Below are 18,688 nucleotides of genomic sequence, written 5' to 3' on the forward strand. Positions count from 1 at the left end.
CTTTCTTTCATTCTTTTGTTTCTCTGTCTCTTTTCGTCCTCTTTCTTTCTTTCTCTCATTTCTTCTTTCCATCTTTCTTTTTTTAGCTTTCATCCCTCATTTGTTCTTCTGTTTCTCCTTACTTTCATTCTTTTTTCTCTCTCTCCCTCTCTTTTTCCTTTTTCTTTCCCTTGTTCCTTCTTTCCATCTTTCTTTTTCTTGGTTTCATCCTTCGTTTCTTCCTCTGTCTCTGTTTCTCCTTTTTTTCTTTTCTTTCTTTCTTTCCTCATCTCTCTTTCTTTACTCATCTCTCTGTTTCTCCTTTCTTTTCCTCATTCTGTTCTTTCTTTCTGTCTTTCCTTTCTCGTCTCACTCTGTTTCTCCTTTCTTTCCCTCATTCTGTTCTTTCTTTCTTTCCTGCATCGTCTCTCTCTGTTTCTCCTTTCTTTTCCTCATTCTCTTTCCTTTGTTCGTTCGTTTGTTGTTTTTCTTGTTTTTTCCTCATATTTAATGTATAGCAGTTTTTCGTCAATAAAAGTCATGACTTTTAAATGGTACAATTTTATTATATACAGTTTATAGAAGTTTATATACAGTTCAAAGAGGAGTACGTTTTTATGTTGCAGATTTGCTACAGGAAAAATAGATTGTTAGAATTAGAAGATGTAACACCTCTGGTATGCAACACAATGTAACATCTATAAAGAAAATGTTCTTTAAACGTGTGCTCTTTAAGGAATAGGTTTTTCTGTAATCCTTTATATGCAGAAATTAGTGTCAACAATTAAATGTCTAATGTCAAAAAATTATAAATAAAAAGGAGAAATGTACCCTTATGGAAATTGTGCATCACTAGTTCATCACAGTGACTTCATTTCCACAGGAATCGTTTTACTGCAGAAGACTGCCTCAAACACCCGTGGCTTCAGATGAAAGCGGAAGAAATAAAGGAGGAGAGCACTGAAAGTGTCTCAGAGCCTGTCAGCCCCGGGACCTCTAGCCACGATGAAGAAGCGGATGAGGAGGAGAGCGCTCAGGTGACGGAGGAGCTCATCGTAATGGCAGCCTACACCCTGGGTCAGTGCCGACAGTCCTCTGATAAAGAGAGTCTGACCCCTGACCAGAAGGCCATCTCTAAACGCTTCAAGTTTGAGGAACCTTTCTCATCCCTGCAAGAAGTTCCTGGAGAATTTATCTACTGATTCCAGCCCAGCCAGATAGCTGCTACACTCCCAACTAATGCCGCACTTCAGACAAGAATCCTTGTATTTGTCTTTTATTTTCACTCACCTTATGATTTGAACTTGTAAGCCAAACGATTTTTTGTCTTGTTTTGTCGCGCTGGTTGCTTTTGTTTCTTTTCTGTAATGTTTGTGCTGCTTTATATTTACATGGTTAAGTATGGAAGACTAAGCCTTGATGTGACACTCGCTTTTTTATTTCCTTTAGGTGCCATGCTTAAGTATTTGACTATATGGGTAATAAATTAAACTGTTATTTTTGTTCTTCTGTTGATGATCATTCTTTTGTTTTCATCTGGATGTGTTTGATGCCATCTTTGTACAAATGAATGTTGTTGTTTTTCTGGGGTGAGGGCAAATAGAACTTAACTATAAAAGTTTAAAAAGCCATTTTCTATGTTCAGCTTCTGACCCTTTAAGGTCTTTCCTGGATATAAACTTTCACAGCAATAACACATGTATGAAGATGTCTTTCTGTGTGTGTTTTTTTTAACTCGTGTTAGAGTTATAACTGTAAATTGATTTGTCACTATAAAGAATATTTTTAATGGCAACGTATTTCAAAGTGACTGTCTTGATGCTGTAAATAAAAGTTTGTCTTGACAGCCAGTGCTTCATTATTTGGGAGTCTTTAGTACCGTCGCATGAATTCAATCCTCATAAAAAGCAGCCGGTTGTTCTCGCAGAAATAAGCCCCGACAGTGTGATATGCACTCCCGACGCGAAGCGGAGGGTCTTGTATCACACTGAAGGGGTTTATTTCGCCATAACAGCCGGCTGCTTGTACATTATCCCGCTTATTACACGGCTACTTGCCACATGAGAAAAAAATTGAACATAAAATGTGAATTTGAAATATTTTAGTAGCTCATTTTTACCGAATGCAGACCTTCCGCGAGGAAAAGCCGTTTAGTTTCGGTTTTAAAGTAAGAAACGACGTTCAAACGTCACGAACAGGCAAATTGGTTTAATCATTTGTAAATATATCATATATGTTATTAAAAGACATATTTATAATTCATTTTTGTGTAATATTAAACTGCCCCTCTCAAAATGATTTGCTGCATCCGGATTACAAAGTGTTATTAGTTTTGAGCGAACAAAAAAAATATTTATTTATTTATTCATTTATTTATTAGATATTATTTATTATAATGATCTTGCTTGGTCTATAAATACCATGCACTGTGCTGTGTTTTACCTTTCTGTGTTTTTCTTATTTGCTCCTGTGAAGCTGCTTTGGAACAATGCACATTGTGAAAAGCGCTATATAAATAAAATTGAATTGAATTGAATTGAACCCTTGGAATGTCGAGGCTGGCCAATCAGAATCAAGTATTCAAGTGAGCCGTGTAATAAATATATTTAACCCACCAGCCTTAATTTCTTATGACAATCACATATGGAGCACTGTTAAACGACTATAAAGGCACTAGCGACACCAAGTGGAATTGACAACTAAATACCTCTGCATCCAATCAAACGCCTAAAAAGTCCTCCCGTTACTTATAAATAGGTAGTCCCGCCCTAAAAGCACACGATTGGTTGAAACCCCTCTCTAAATTGTGTGATCGGTCAACATACTTGGTCAGATTCCGTTTAATCTGTCAGTTGTTTCACAGGACACTTGCTATATTCGCTTTTGAATTTTTGCACCATCTAAGACTTCTAAGAGAATAGATTCTTCTCTATGCTAAACATAAAAAGACCAATAATGTTTAGGAAATGAAATACGGTTCAAAGTTTAAATAAGATTTCATGGATAAACTATCCAAGAGATCGCCAATATATTAAGTCCTTTATTTTGGCGCCCTCTTCTGGGGGGTGTATGTAAATGTTTGAAACAGCTTTCAATTTATTTAATTGTTTTTAAACAAGACATCGATCAGACTAAAAATAGTAATAGCCATATAGTATATGTAAAATGTAAACTGAATAATCTATATTCAGTCACCAATGTCCAGAAAATAAGTGCGCAACAGTACTAAGCTCAATTCTTCGACGCTGCTCTGACGTTACATAAAGTGCCAGCAAATGTTTCCACGATGCTGATCCGGTAAACTTGATCAACGGTTCATTGACTTGTGTAGGCCGAAGCTGTAGGCTTCACTCGTAAACAAGACCCGCCGGCTCCGGTCATTACATCAGAGAAAAGCTCCGCCGGTGAACGGAAACCGGACATCGGTGTACCGGGCGAGAGAGAACGATCGCGTGCTTTGAGATGCACTGAAGCGCTTCCCGTCGCTCCTCCATCACAAACGATTTAACCGCGACGCGTCTCCGTTATGGAGGACTGGAGCGAGTGTTTGGATGTGGCCGTGCAGATCGCGCAAAGAGCGGGACAGGTATGAGACGCAACATGCCATTCGGTTCATTCACGACATCAGATAAAACGACGATACTGTCCAAGAGCTTATTTATAAATAGAAGATAAATGGCCGCTAGATAAACAGACCGCTATTTTGACGTTACATCCTTGTATCAACATGTCGACATCTGAAACAAGTGGTAATCTTAAAGTGCATCTCTGAACTGTATTAACGTATTGTAATAGAGCTTCTGTATGGGGGCATCAGACATTTACTGTAACGTTACGTGAAAGAGTGTTTGAGGTTGCACTGTTTACCTTTTCATGTTGCCACTGTAATAAATAGCCACAACGTTACTGTTTGTGGATCAGAGTGAGCTACGAGATAATGTGTCGTGTTAATGAATATTGGGAGAATGCAGACATACAGACTTTATTCATTTATACTATATTTAATATACACTTTTTTAAAATAAATTCTTTAAAAAAATTATAATTAACAAAGCTCTAAACAAAACACATAATACATATAATGTAATAAAAGTAGCCTATAAAACGTAATATAACGTTTATATGTTTTCATCGCACGCACGCGCCTGGCACGAAGTTAGCTTCCGGTGTGTGTTTGGGTAATAATATAACAATTTGTTTTATATTTAATTTATATTAATATCGATTTATATTAACATTTCATTAACAGTTATTGCTTCTTTGCGGAGGTCTACCGGAAGTTTGTGCCACGTAACGTTTGTTTATGTTGTTGCCGCTGAAACCGTCATACAAATACTTCACTTTATATAACACATTAACAAAAATAAAAACAAAACATGATTTATTCCCTGTTTATTTGTAAAGTTTTTAAGGTAATAGCATAACCTTACAGTTACCACTACAAAAATAGTACTGTATAATCTTATGATATTCTTCTAAGAGTTGTTTTACTATAGACCACTTCGCAAGATGTAAACAGAGGTCCGGTTTTTTTATTTTATTTAATTTACTGTATATAATCAATCTTAAACACATACGTTTAATACAGTACTTTGATTCGGTTATAAATAAATTCGGTTGGTTGCATTTTGTTCCAACGTTTGTGTAGTGTTAAAAAACGGAAACAGGAAGATGTTCTGGACCAGCGTTGCTCGCGTTTTATGGAGTGGTCTATAAAATAATAATCCTTATTAAAATACCGTGGCTGTATAGTGTTATGGTGTTACATGGCAATATCACGTGACTAAATTATAACCATATTTATTATATTCATATTGTACTTCAAAGAATATCCTAAATAATGTCACTTCAATGAATGTCCTAAACATGGTATTACAGCAGCAATGCCCAAAACACTGGAACTTTCTCGTTTGTATAAGGTGGTCTATTGTTGGTGTAGACCTGGCTGTTGAAGCAGTCTGTGGTGTTTCTGTCAGGTGGTTCAGTCGGCAGTGAAGCAGGAGAAGCGGGTGAGTAGCAAAAGCACGCCCACAGACCTGGTGACGGAGGCTGACCATCAGGTGGAGGAGCTCATAATCTCCACGCTCAGGGAGAAATACCCCTCGCACAGGTACACCCAAACACACCTGACCTGAGCCTTCTGTTCCAAAAGATTAGTGCCTTAAGATAAGCTTGTTTACTTTTTATGTAAATAAGTCTTACCCCACACAACGCGCTGTGTCTCCTTCGGTCAAGCTGTCCTTTCGTGACCTATAGATGTTTACTATTAAGCGAGAGAAATTAATACAAAAAGTACTATGTTGTTTTTTGTAGTAAGGTTTGTGCATGTGTGTGCGTGCGTGCGTGTCTGTGTGCATGTGCGTGCACATGTTTGTGTGGGTCATCCGTTAATGATTAAAAATCGTTGGAAAAGTCTTATATACAGTAAATATTTGAATTGCCATTTAATAAATAGTATACTATATGAAGAGTTTGGTTCCGAAATGAGATAACTCTTTTTTTTATTGTGCATTCCAATTAATATCAATCAAACTGCAGTTGGTTTGTGTTGAATTAAGCCATAATAACTCAAAAAAACACAACTAACTAGCACTATAAAACACAATAAAAACATAATAACATAATAAAAAACATGATTTTTGAACATTTTTAAAAAACGGAGTTATCTCATTTGGGAAGCAAACTCTTCATATGTATTTTACATGTACGTATGTGTTTGACAGACACTTTAATCCAAAATGACTTTCAATGGTGCATTCAGGGTATACATTATATGTTATTAGTATGTATGTTCCCTGGGGCTCGAACCCACGACCCCAAAAACCCATAACTCAACCAGTATATCCATATACTGTACATGTGTATATATAGAAATATGTTTATCTTTCCATAAAAGGACATTTTTGTAATGCTTTTACTTTCTTTTCCCATTATACAGTCACACAGTAATCGTAATAATACATGATGTTTGGTCCATGTTGACGCACTGTTAATGACAGGATTTGATCTATTCTGTTTTAGGTTTATCGGTGAGGAGTCATCTGCCGCTGGGGTGAAGTGTGAACTGACGGACAGCCCCACTTGGATCATAGATCCCATAGATGGGACGTGTAATTTCGTGCACAGGTACACCATGCATCTTCATTCGATTACATGTGTATTAGTTATCCGGGTATAGTATATCGCTCCATTTACAACACACAATACTTATCCGTTTGCAGTTTCCCCATGGTGGCAGTAAGTATCGGATTTGCCGTAAGGAAAGAGGTGAGAGGTTCAACTCATCTGTAAAGTTTCTTCTCATTGTCTTAACGGGTATTTGTAATGTTCAATCATCACAAGAATTTCTGACCCTCAGCTGGAGTTTGGGGTCATATACCACTGCTTCGATGGGATGCTGTATACAGCACGGAAAGGACACGGAGCGTTTTGCAATGGCGTTCGACTGCATGTTTCCAAAGAAAAAGGTCCGAGATGCTTGTTTGAGTTGCGTTTAAGAATTCCTATGTCATTTATTTTTCAGTTCATCTTTATTAATAAAATACAAAAGCCTGTCATAACTAATTGCCTATATAATGTTTTCTGTCTTTGCTTCAGATGTGTCCAAGGCCCTTATTTTAACAGAGATCGGTGCAAAGAGAGATCCCGCCACATTGGACATCTTTTTAGGAAATATGAAAAAACTGTTGAGTGCACCCACTCACGGGTAAGACTTTTAAGTCTTTTCATCTGCAACCGCCGTACCTGTCAATGTCTCTGGAATGACCGACAGATTTTATTTGATCCGAGTTGGACTCTTCATTACGGTGCAGATTAAGATGAATAGCCGTGACATTGTTAGCTTGTTAACATCTGAACTGTGGCTGGTCTAATGTCCAAACCATGACCTTTGACCCACAGTGTGAGGATCATTGGCAGTTCAACACTAGCACTTTGTCATATAGCCGGTGGGGCGGCGGAGGCCTATTACCAGTACGGCCTGCACTGCTGGGACATCGCAGCGGCTGCTGTCATCATCAGGGAGGCGGGCGGCTGTGTTATTGACACCACAGGTTCGGCAACATTTCTTCTGGGTCTGTTTATGTGTAGATACAGTGGTGATAACAGGGAAGTCAGATATGCTTTCAATCCCCCGTCAGGTTTGATAAAACCATCAAAATATGATGCGTATGGTACACAATTACCAACAATGTGCTCTGTTTGCGCTCACTTTGAATAGATACTACCAATAAGATATTTAGAGTAAAAATGTGTCAGTGGTTTATAGAATGACACGATCACAAAATTTTTATTTTTGGGTGAACTTTCTCTTTAACAAGAATCTTTTATTTTTAGCAATAGGTCCTTTTTACTTTGCTAAACAATACGACAACAATCTTTTGCCTGACGCGACCAGAAAAAATGCAAGTGGTGCTTGCCCACACAAACACACAATTACAATGCCAGTGTGTTCTGGGTGGATGCCTAAGTGTTACTGTGTGGTTGCTAGAATGTTCTGGGTAATTATTAAGAGGTTGTTAGGATGTTCTGGGTGGTTGCTTACTGGCTAAATTAAAAACCCAACACTGATATTTTAGTTCATACTGTAGATTTGACTGGGGTCCCTCTTCTAGTGCAAATATGTGAGTTTTTATTCAGTGTAATTCTGACCGCTTCGACCAGTGGTTCTCAAACTTTTTTGTTAGTGTGCATCGCTTTGCGGCCCCCCAAACAAAAACATATCATCTTAAACTTAGAATTTTAATTAAACCAAGACATATTCAGCTATAGAATGCTGAGAAATCAGTTATTTTGGTTGGTGGCCTTGTTTTTCTGATGTTTAATTACATATAATTTACGAAAGTTTCTATAATTCATAAAATACCACAAAATCTGTGGCCCCCCTGGATCCATCTTGGGGCCCCCAGTTTGAGAACCACTGGCTTAGACAAGTAAAATCACCTTTTCATAACAAGCAGTCATGACGTATCATTCATGTTCATATTACAAGCAGTGCAGAATAAGTTATGCAGAATAAATTTTACGTTACGTATGAGAAACAGCAATAGTGATGTTGCCCTAAGAAACTAATTACAGTATAATGTAAGATACAGCCGTAGAAAAAAATTAAGAGACCATTTCAAAATCAGTTTTTCTGATTTTAAAATATACTATTTAAACATATATTTTACCACTAACAATATTTCTCATAAATTTTTCAAATAAAAATCTTCTATTTGCATTTATTTGTAGAAAATGAAAACTGGAGAAACAGGTGAAAATAACAGAAAAGATGCTCTGGATTATTTCAGACCTCAAATACTGCAAAGAAAGCAAGTTACTTTTAAGCAATACATCAGTAATATTTGTTCATGTATTTAGGAAAAGTTTACAGTTATTTTTTATGTGGTAACCTTGATTTGCATCATAGTTTTCATCAGTGTCAGACAGACACTGGACTAGAATGGCCACAATACTTCTAAAAATACTGATTAAATGAAAATTTGGAATGGTCTCTTGTTTTTTTTCCGCAGCTGTAAGCGAGATTTTGATATAACAGTAGGGTAATTTTTAAGATATTTAACATTTAATGCTAACATATATTGTGTTTTAATTTATTAGCATTGGAAAATCTTCTATATACAGTAAAGGACTCTTAATTTAGATGAAATTCTCTTACACGCTCTCTTATACACGTTCTTTTGATTTTCGATATCTCAGGTGGTTGCTGATTTGTTTTTGTGAAGTGTGTGTGTGTGCTTGTGTTTGTGAAAGAATGTGTGAGTGTGTGCTGTGGTGGGACGGCTTCAAGGCACGCCTGTGTGTGAGTCTGCACAAAGAAGCTTTGTCGGGGAGGCCGGTTAGGTCATGATCACGTGATCAGAGAGAGAAAGATAGGGTGGTGGTGAGGGGTCCTGGGAGAAATATCAATGCCATAAAGCCGCAGAGATCATCAGTGCATGAGCTTTTCTGTTATCCAGCTGATCTAGTGTTGCGTACAGTGGGCTTATTGTAATTATGCCCAGACTGTCATCCTACATTTAAGTGAGTGTTTTACTAGCTCCAAACAAAGTGATCTAAAAGAAAAGTGAAGAAATAGGTCAATATCTTAAGAAACGTTGCTATGATGTTTAAAATTAGCACTTTCTAAATGAGACATCAATGTCAGTGTGTGTGCAGTTACTCTCATTGCTCTTTTGTTTCTGTGCTCCTAGGGGGCCCGCTGGACCTCATGTCCAGACGCGTGGTGGCCGCCGGGACACGTGAGATAGCAGACTATGTCGTAAAACAACTGCAGCCTATAAACTACGGCCGTGATGACAGCGAGCCAGACGCCCTGGCCTGAGTGCCATCGTGACCTCTGACCCCATTCTAAGCCTTTTACCTCAAAATACACAATCCTGCCACATTACATCTACATTGTCTTTTAATGCAACATTCACTTTTTTAGGTTTTTATGATTGAACATCAAACCGTTCGTATTCAGGTTTCAGGTCACACCGAACGTTTCAGTACAACCATATTTCACGTTTTTATTACTTTGTATTTATTAAATTGGTTCATTCATGGCAACACAAGTGACAGATCTTCATGGGCACATACATCATACGTGTCTGATTCATGATTTTTGGATGCCTTGAAATTGCAGACAATGCCAAATTCAACAAACCATTTGATGAAATCATTGAAAACAACATAATATAGATCAATGCACAATTAACATGTTATTATCTGACGAAGATCTATCCTGAACATTTAATTGTAGTTATTTCATTTAAGGAAGTCATTTATATTGACATGGTCAGTAAATTGGTATATTACAGTAGGCAAAAACATGCTGCTAACTTGGATCATTACTCAGGAATTATTTTCTTTGTAATGAAAGTCGTCAGTTATACTGTATAAGATCATGACACCTGGTATTACAAAGCATGCTTTACCTTAACTGATCTGTAATTCATTATTTACAAAGAAAGAAAAAGATATTTAGTCATATACACAAGCTAAGGGACACTCTTAAAAAATAAAGGTCACAGCGATGCCACAGAAGAACAAATTTTGATTCCACAAAGGACCATTCAGTCAAAGGTTCTTTGAAGAACTATCTCTTTTTTACCTTTTAACTACTTTGTATATGAAAAGCCTTTTTTAGCCACAAACAAACTTTTGTGAGACAGAAAGGTTCTTCGGATGTTAAAGGTTCTTTATGGAACCATCTAGACCAAAAAGGTTCTTGTATGGTATGGAGAAGCACCTATATTTTTAAGAGGGTAATATTTTACCTTATATGGGTCTACAGGGGTATCTATTAAATGCTCTTAACAACCTAAAAACACAGAAACAAAATCAATCCTTGAAATTGGAAAAAAGGGTTCATTCTTAAAGAGACCTTGAGACAACTGCGGTTTTAATTCACTTTTTTATGTTTTTGTAATAATAGATAATAGCCTAGATCAGGGCTATTCAATTAGTTTATCATGGGGGCCAGTTCATGAAAAGCATCCCAAATGAGGGGCCGGAGAGATATGGCTTGCAATATGAGAGATGACACAACAACAATAAGAAATCTGTTTTATTTTTTCCCAAATTCCGTTTTTTCTGTTTTCATTTTTCTGCATTCTGCATTTTCCGTCCTTCACTATACAATAGTAATATATTTGCCCACATGAGAAAAATACTTCAGTATACTACAGTATTCACTTATAAACTGTATTAAAAACCTGTAGTAGATACAGTACGTTGAACCATACAGGGAAAAACCTGTATGGTTCAACGTAAGATTCTGTAAGAAACCTGTAAGATTATTTTTAGAAATAATAGAATCTTACATAATACATTTGCAAGATTCTGTGCCATTCCGCGTTATACAGCAAAATCTGTTTAATGTCTGAAATCCGTGATTCAATCTTAAGGCCGTGTATGTTGTATTTTTACATTTTTTCCCCATAAGACACCCAAAGTTTTTTTCCTACATTTAAACATGCTGATGTTGTATGTTAAACTGCACAACAACATCGGTGCATTGTAAGATGCCCAAGCAGGCTTTTCTACATTCCAACATGTTCATTTGTTGTATTTTGAAACTGCATAACAAAAAAGGAAAATTCAGTGAGTGAAACAACATTAACCTACATTCTGACATGCCGCCAATTGAATAGCCCGGGCCTAGATGATCTAACAGAGGACAGTTGTCTTACAAATACAAATGAGATGTTTATTTTTCACTGACAGTGTTTTATTTCAGTAATTTCTCCTGCTGTGATCTAAAAAAAATCAGCTTTTAATCCTTGTGTGAATCAGGGTAACATTCCTATTGTATAAAAATAAAAGGCATACACATTAAAATGAATGCAGTCCTGTTATTATTCAGTTATTTGAAATCAAGTCATCATATGACTGAATGAACAAACGTATCTTGTTTTAAAACAGGACAAATATACTAAGAATAGACTGTAGATACTAGCAAGAAGCATATAAATGATAAAACAACCGCATGGTCATTCAGTTTACAACAGATTTTTCTGCAGAGATTTGGATATACGTAGCCAGCAGGTGGCGCTGCAGCCACTAAAATACTTTATTTATTAATGTTGTTTATTTATTTATTTACGAGAAATGCATCTAGAGTTGACATATTTAACTTATTATTGTTTTTAAATCAAACATCATTTTAATATAAAAATTACACAAAAAATAATTTTGTTTACATTTTTTGCAACATTTTTGTAGAATTGTTGCTCACACTGTAGTGAGAAATAACAATTATTTTTTATATAAATTAAGCCTATATGGTCTTCCTAAAAAATACAGCCATTCATTGTTACTTAAAAACTTTAGTTTTTTCCAGTTTCATTTCACACCCTGAAAACAACAAACAACGCTTTTTAACGGTCCCCCGTTACAGTATTTATCACATCCGTTTTATATGGGCGTCTATTAGTTGAAAATATGTTTATATTAAAACCAAAGCACATGTCTATGAGTTATGTACTGTACCTGACCAAGTGTAGCGCGCGCGCTAAGGAGTAGCAGCCTCCACCCCTTTCTCCTCCTTACGGATCCAAACTCCAGCCCTCCATCTGTACTTGACTCCTGAATGGTGGAGTCATTTGTCAATTTTACAGGGTGGTCCTACAAGCCCGTTCATTGAGGAGGAGGAAAACTCGTCCAGATGCGAGTGAGCGCACAGCTGTAGCTGCGTAAAAGCGTGCGTAAAACTGCTCCAAAACCGAGAAAAAACACTTCGTGCCTTCTGCGCAACGTTCTCTTGACTTTAAATCTCACTGAGGATTTGGATATGTCAACCCACCAAGTTTAGAAGAAAGTCTAGCAAACTTGGGAACGAATGAATGTGCAACTTGTTGAAGTTATGTAGGGCGTCCGGAGCGAATGTTTACTTGTGAAGCAGCACCATGATCTCTCCTGTCAACAGGTAAGAAGACAAACCTGGCACGCAATCTTTTGGTTTTGGAATGAAACTTCACCAGGACATGTTTTAGAGGAACTGAGGAGCCTGTGCTGTCCATATAAACCCGTGAAACATACTTTGAGGATTATCTGAGCTTCAAAGTTCCCCGTCATATACGATTATCATGAGGACTGAGGACTAAAGTTTTCTCCTGAAATAAGACTCATAGGACCGGAGAAGATCATGTCCTTAGAGAAAGAGTGGACTTGAAGAGACTAAAGCAGATTTGTGAGTCAGTGGATCTCAGTTTAAGTGTGATCATGGCCTCAGAGGTGGTGTGCGGACTCATGTTCAGATTACTTCTGCCAGTTTGTCTCGCTGCAGGTAAGTGTTCTTTAGCAATAAATCACGATTAGTCAAAAATCTAATAAATGACTGCGTGCATAATTCGTTACATATTAAATCATAAAAATATAAATGGTAGGCTATAATCTTGTAACTTATTTAATTTCTTATTATTTTATCATATTTTAGTTATTTGAATAATATTATAATCATTTACTCGTATTATTATGGGATGTATATAGAAATATAACTATATATAACTACTATTTAACTTTTTATGAATTAAACTAATACATTCAAATAATTTAAAAATAATCATTTTAATATATTGTAATATCTATTATTATTGTTATTATTATTTGGTTTGTTAATCATGTTTTTCATTGGTTTAGATCCAAACGTATTTATTTATATTTTGTCTATGTACATTTATATTTTATAGCATTTTTATCAAATAATTCCTCAAATGCATTTTCCACAATTAGTTGCACTTGTATGTACAGATATTGCACCGTTTTTGTGATTAATTGTATAAATGAGCATTTCAGCACAAAACATAGGGCTTAAAGTAATAGTTAACCCAAAAAAAGAAAATTATTTGATCGTTTATACACTCTCGTGTCATTTCAAACCTGTATGTCTTTTTTATGCAGAACACAAAAGAAGATATTTTGAAGAAAAAAAAGATAACTAAACAATGCTGGTCTCCATTAACTTCCATTGTATGCACACAAAACCACTCAAAACATCTTTTTTGTTCCACGGAAGAAAGAGTCACATACAAGTTTTGAATGACGTGGATGAATAAATGATGACAGAATTTTTACTTCATACAAAAAAATGATCACATGGGGAGCAGACTGTCAATAAATTTAATATAATCAATAAATTAAGGACATTTTACACATATTTTGTACACTGTACTTGACACGGCCAAAGGCAATCCTAGAAGTTCCTAAAGGTTTTAATGTAGCTAAATGCCCCTTTTATTCACGTATAGAGTGATGAATGAGTAAAGTAATCAGGTCTTGAGTCAAGGTCTTGAGGTTAAGAAGTCTGTTAGGGCCAGTCAAAGATCTGACACATTACAGGCTATAAAATCTATCTGTTATTGTTCTTTTGATTGATTTAGTGATAGATTGATAAACAGTTCTCTTGCCAAAGGCCCCTATAGTCAAAATGTCAATGAATACATAATCCACAAAATCATCGCTGAAACTTAAAATTCATAGTATTTCTTATTTCATTTGTTAATGTTTCTGTGTGAATTTATTTAATATTTAAAAATCTCTGTCATTACATATGAAACTGTGGAGAAGTAATACTGCACTCGCTGTAAGTCAAAACAGGCTGTCTGGCTTACACAAGCACGAGCCGTGTGTGCAATATCAGAGAGACGTACGGCAGAGCTTCTGTCTATCATCACCGTCCGTCTCTTCCTGCCTCTCCCTTTCTCCGCTCTGGTTTTCCCCTCCACGGTGTTGTTGCCAGTGAGATCAAACCCAGGAGCGTTTTATTTACAATCTCAATTGTCACAGAAACACCTTCTTTTGGAAACTCAATCTTTACAGCTCCTCTGTGTCTAGATAGTGATGATTGTCTTTTGAACATCTGCTGCGAACATATGAACATATGACTCACGCGCAATCTGTGAGATTTGTTTTTACAGATAGCGAGGGCTTGATCTTCTTAAGCCTCCTACCACAAATCTACAATAAAGATCTCTGCATTCCCACAACCTAAACCCAGTGGGACAGCCCGCTTTTCAATAACACCAAAAATGTTGATCAGAGCAGGTGGAATAGTCTGTCTACCCACTTTTACATAACACAGAAGCTCTGTTCCAAGTGAGCTGCCTACCTAGAAAGCATTTCAAGCCCTCTTATTCTCCAAGTTTTTCAGAAACCTCAGATGTTCAAATTCGGTTTTTAGGATATGGAAAAACACTATACTTTTTAAATGATTAAAGTCCCAGTGAAATTAAAAATAACAATTCTTATTTTTTCATGAAATATTGTAGCGTTTATAGTAAATAGCTTATCAATATGGGTCATTTTCTTTTTAAAATTCATGTACCCTCCTAATCTTCAGTTAAAATCTGAAAATGCACTTCCGCCCTGTAATGACTATCCATGTCAAATGACGTAAATTAGACGGCTTGGCCGGAGCATCTGTTAACTCCTCCCCTTCAACTGTCAGTTGTGAAAAACGCAAGCCACGCCCACACGTTTTCTCCTTTGAATTTCCTTTTCACTCGGAAATGTGTCAGAATACGGAAGTAAAAATGATCGCCACTTCCGGTTCACGGGGACTTTAAACGCTGTGTTGTAAAAGTTGTCGTGCACTTTTAATACTTCTCGCTGGTTACATTTTTGCAAACCCCAGTGACAAACATAAAGGGTGACTAATAATAATGATTCATGACAAAAAATAAAAGTCACAAAATATGGAGATACAAGATTTCGGATGGACAGCAGTGATATTCTCCCTCGTCTTGTTTTGGTCGTATTCAGCTAGCATGCATCACTTCATAGCGATCCAAAAATGCATTGAAATGAGCTCACAAGAAGAGAAATCAAGTGTATCAAAGACAAATATTAACTACACTGTAATTAAATCTATTTGTACATTTTTACTTATTTATCCAATTTGGCTGCCGACCGTACATTTCAACTTACTAATTTAAATTTTGACCAGGGGTGAGTTGTTGTAACTTACAGAAATAAGTTGAAATGACTTTCAAAAGCAGTTTGATCGTACATAAAAAAATCATGAAGCAAAACAAATGTACGGTGTAGGCCTATAAATACACAATTTCATAGGCAACAGTTAGTTTCAGGTCTTAAATCTGATTGGACGAAAGGTGTTTAAAGAGTGCTCTGTTTTGTATTCTGCCATAATAATCATTGAAGAGATTACAAACACTTATTTCTTCAGCAGACGTTTCAAGGTAACCACGCACTGTAATTTGATTTAGCCAATATTTGTTTAGGCTATGAATCGATTGTGCAGAGTATTGTGTTGTTACTCTGCTGGTGAAGATACACTTATGAGGTTACATGACAGATTGGATGCTGCCTTACAAGGCAGTTGTTTATGTAGACAGTGAGACAGCTTTTGGAACAGTTTCTTTCCATCTTTCTTTCATTCTAAAGGTCAAATCAAGTCAATCTGCTCTTTGGCGAATTCTTTGATATACAGACTCATGTTATTCATCCAAAAGTATTTTATTTCATTTTAATCAAACTTATGCTTTTCAAATATGATCAATATGAAGTCAAGCACATGCGCGCGCATCCCACAGTGAGTTCTGTAAACGTTTGACCTCTACCGTCGAGCTTAAGTGTGGGACGGTAACTAAGGCGAGTTGTTTTCATCCATGCCTGAATATTTTATTGCCGTTTTCGCTTTGAGGAAATGTTTTGCTTGCTTGTATGCGGGAAGTAAACAGCAATAATTCACATTTATGGGGCTTTTCATGTCGTGCATAAAAACGCGAGTCTACACGGAGCACCAGACTGTTTGACCTTCATGTGGAATTAGCAATTATCGTAAAGAACCCACCCGAAAACCAAACCCTCCGGCATCAGTTGGGACAAATATGTGTCTTTGGTCTGGTTCTCTTCGTCTAGGCATCTCTTACTGTATATGCAAGAACGCAAATGCAGAAGAATTTGTCTCAATAAAGTGATAGATCGCCCAAAAATGAAAATTCTGTCATCATTTACTCACCCTCTAGTTAAAATGTTGTTAACTGGCTCCCATTCACTTGCATTGGTTTTGTGTCTATACAATAGAAGTGAATGGGTGCCGGCACTGTTCGGTTACCGACTTTCTTGAAAATATCTTCTTTTGTGTTCTGCGTAAGAAAGAAAGTCAAACAGGTTTGAAATGACTACAGGGTGAGTAAAGGATGACAGAATTTTCATTTTTGAACCATCACTTTAGGGGCTGTGTCCAGCGAGGCGTTTCTGTCGGCGTACGGTGTGTTTTTTCAATTGATTCCAACGGAAACGCTGCGTTTTTTGAAAACGCAAGCAGCTGGCTGCGTTTTTCCCACGCTCAGCGCCGGAGTTCGACCGGGCGCCCAGAGTTGAAAAATGCTCAACTGGGGGCAGATTCGGCCGAGCCTCTGGCGTTCTGCCTCGGAAGACACAGCCCCTTAAAGCAGGTCTGTCAGAATTCAGGTAGCTGTATATAAAATGTGGATAGACAGTTTGCTTTAGGATGTCAGTATTTGACCTGAACGATCTTTAGTGCCACTTTTGCGAATGTTACGTTTGAGAATAAGAGAAAATGAGTTGTATCTAGAAACAGTTTTTGGGGCCTAGAACACTATGAAGATGTTTCTGTGTGAGTTTTTCTTTGTTCTGGGTACAATTCAAAGGTTTGAAGATTTAGATTTTTTAGATTTAGATTCAATTTATTGTCATTGCACATGTACAAGGCAACGAAATGTGACCTCTGCATTTAACCCATCCAGAGAGTAGTGAACACACGTACCCCCGGAGCAGTGGGCAGCTATCACTACAGCGCCCGGGGAGCAAGTAGGGGTAAGGTGCCTTGCTCAAGGGCACCTCAGTTGTTACCCGCCGGCCCTGGGAATCGAACCGGCAACCTTCTGGTCATGAGTCCGACTCTCTAACCATTAGACCACAACTGCCCTGGTGGCTGAACTACACAGTGTTTTGTTCGACAGCTTTTTATCCCACGTGGAGTCAAAAGGACTAATACCGTGATTCAGAACGCACCGTATACAGTCACGGTCTCATTGCTTTCCTTTTCCTCTAAATGGCCCCTTATGAAGTCGCAGTGAGTACACTTACTTGATCCAGTGCCCTTTACCTCAATTCAACTGCAACTTTTTTAGGATGTTTACCTGTTTTTTTGTTGGTTTGAACTACAAAAATACAGCCGTGGTTGATCCCACCTTGACTGATCCCATCTTCAACACGTCTGCTGGTGTAGTGTAATCTGTCAATCACTCACTATTGAGGGGTTATAGTTGTTCATGATGGTCCAGAGAACTTTTTAAGTCATGCTCCATTTAGTCATGGCTTAGTCAGACGGCTTCACTGACGCTTTGTTCTGCGTCTTCAAGGCCCTTTGTGTCTGATTCCAGGCAGGGTGCCACCCTAGACACCAGACAAAAGCTCTCAGGATTAAAGGAACCACAAGTCAAGAAGTCTTGAAGAATGTTGAGATGTCGCTGCTAGCAGGATTTCTACTGCAAAACAATTGGAGTGATTTGAAGCACAGTCGGCAGTTTTGCTTGAGCGGGACCAGACAGATAACTGTGATGTTAATGATGTCTTCGAAGGAGACACTCAAGATATGAACTTACAATCTTTTTAATGTGTTTAAAAAATGGTCACAATGGCGCTTAACATCAGATCTCGCATCACAGTTACTCAGTAAATTTGTTTTAAAGCTTCCCGCAATGAAGTCATGACTGGATCTCTCTCTTGGTTGCATTTAATTATGCTCTACTACATCATATATACAGTATTACACCATATCTTTCCAAAGAGAGTCATCATATACAGAACGGTTTGAAACGGCCCGAAGCCGTTTTGAAATACGTTTTGATCACCCATGTGGACCTTCAGGGTGTTGCTTTTTTGCGTCCCGTGCTGCATAGTGGGACTATTCATACGGTTTTATCTTAACCGTTTCCTGTCTCTAATCTGACAGCTCGCCTTATGAAATACATGCAACTACCTGAAAGGACCTTTTGTGCACCGTAAAAACAGAACTCAAGAGTTTTTCTCACCCTGGCAATTAAAGAGAGGCTGCCAAAACCGGCCCCGCTGTACATCTCACATCGAAGTACTGATGTTCATAAAAGCAAAGAAGACATCAATGTTGCTCAGGCGGAGTTCATAACGTACAGTATCTGTTTTCGGCAGGAGACCGGCACTGTGGATCTTTCATAATACAGAGGTTTTGTTATACTAACTACGTTTTTTAATTATA

At 37.3% G+C, this 18,688-nt stretch overlaps 3 protein-coding genes across 3 annotated transcripts in view; all 3 read left to right on the top strand.

The window, feature by feature from the left end:
- Nucleotides 1-1,825, top strand: part of stk17a (serine/threonine kinase 17a) — a 30,705-nt gene extending 28,880 nt beyond the window's left edge. The window contains exon 7 of the mRNA XM_057322596.1: nt 863-1,825. Within this exon, the coding sequence (XP_057178579.1) occupies nt 863-1,181 (319 nt within the window). The 3' untranslated portion in view covers nt 1,182-1,825. The remainder of the gene's footprint in view (nt 1-862) is intronic.
- A 1,425-nt stretch (nt 1,826-3,250) lies between these two features.
- On the top strand, nt 3,251-11,298 carry impa2 (inositol monophosphatase 2). The gene is made up of 8 exons (XM_057322582.1): nt 3,251-3,565; nt 4,956-5,089; nt 6,001-6,105; nt 6,201-6,246; nt 6,338-6,446; nt 6,577-6,685; nt 6,880-7,031; nt 9,174-11,298. The coding sequence occupies exons 1-8, from the start codon at nt 3,506-3,508 to the stop codon at nt 9,302-9,304; spliced, it is 846 nt and encodes a 281-aa protein (XP_057178565.1). The 5' UTR covers nt 3,251-3,505; the 3' UTR covers nt 9,305-11,298.
- Nucleotides 11,299-12,143: 845 nt separating this feature from the next.
- Nucleotides 12,144-18,688, top strand: part of LOC130546988 (piezo-type mechanosensitive ion channel component 2) — a 107,492-nt gene continuing 100,947 nt past the window's right edge. The window contains exon 1 of the mRNA XM_057322587.1: nt 12,144-12,751. Coding sequence (XP_057178570.1) covers nt 12,688-12,751 — 64 coding nt within the window. The 5' untranslated portion in view covers nt 12,144-12,687. The remainder of the gene's footprint in view (nt 12,752-18,688) is intronic.

The sequence above is a fragment of the Triplophysa rosa genome, linkage group LG23 (assembly GCF_024868665.1).
Source record: "Triplophysa rosa linkage group LG23, Trosa_1v2, whole genome shotgun sequence".
NCBI lineage: Eukaryota > Metazoa > Chordata > Actinopteri > Cypriniformes > Nemacheilidae > Triplophysa > Triplophysa rosa.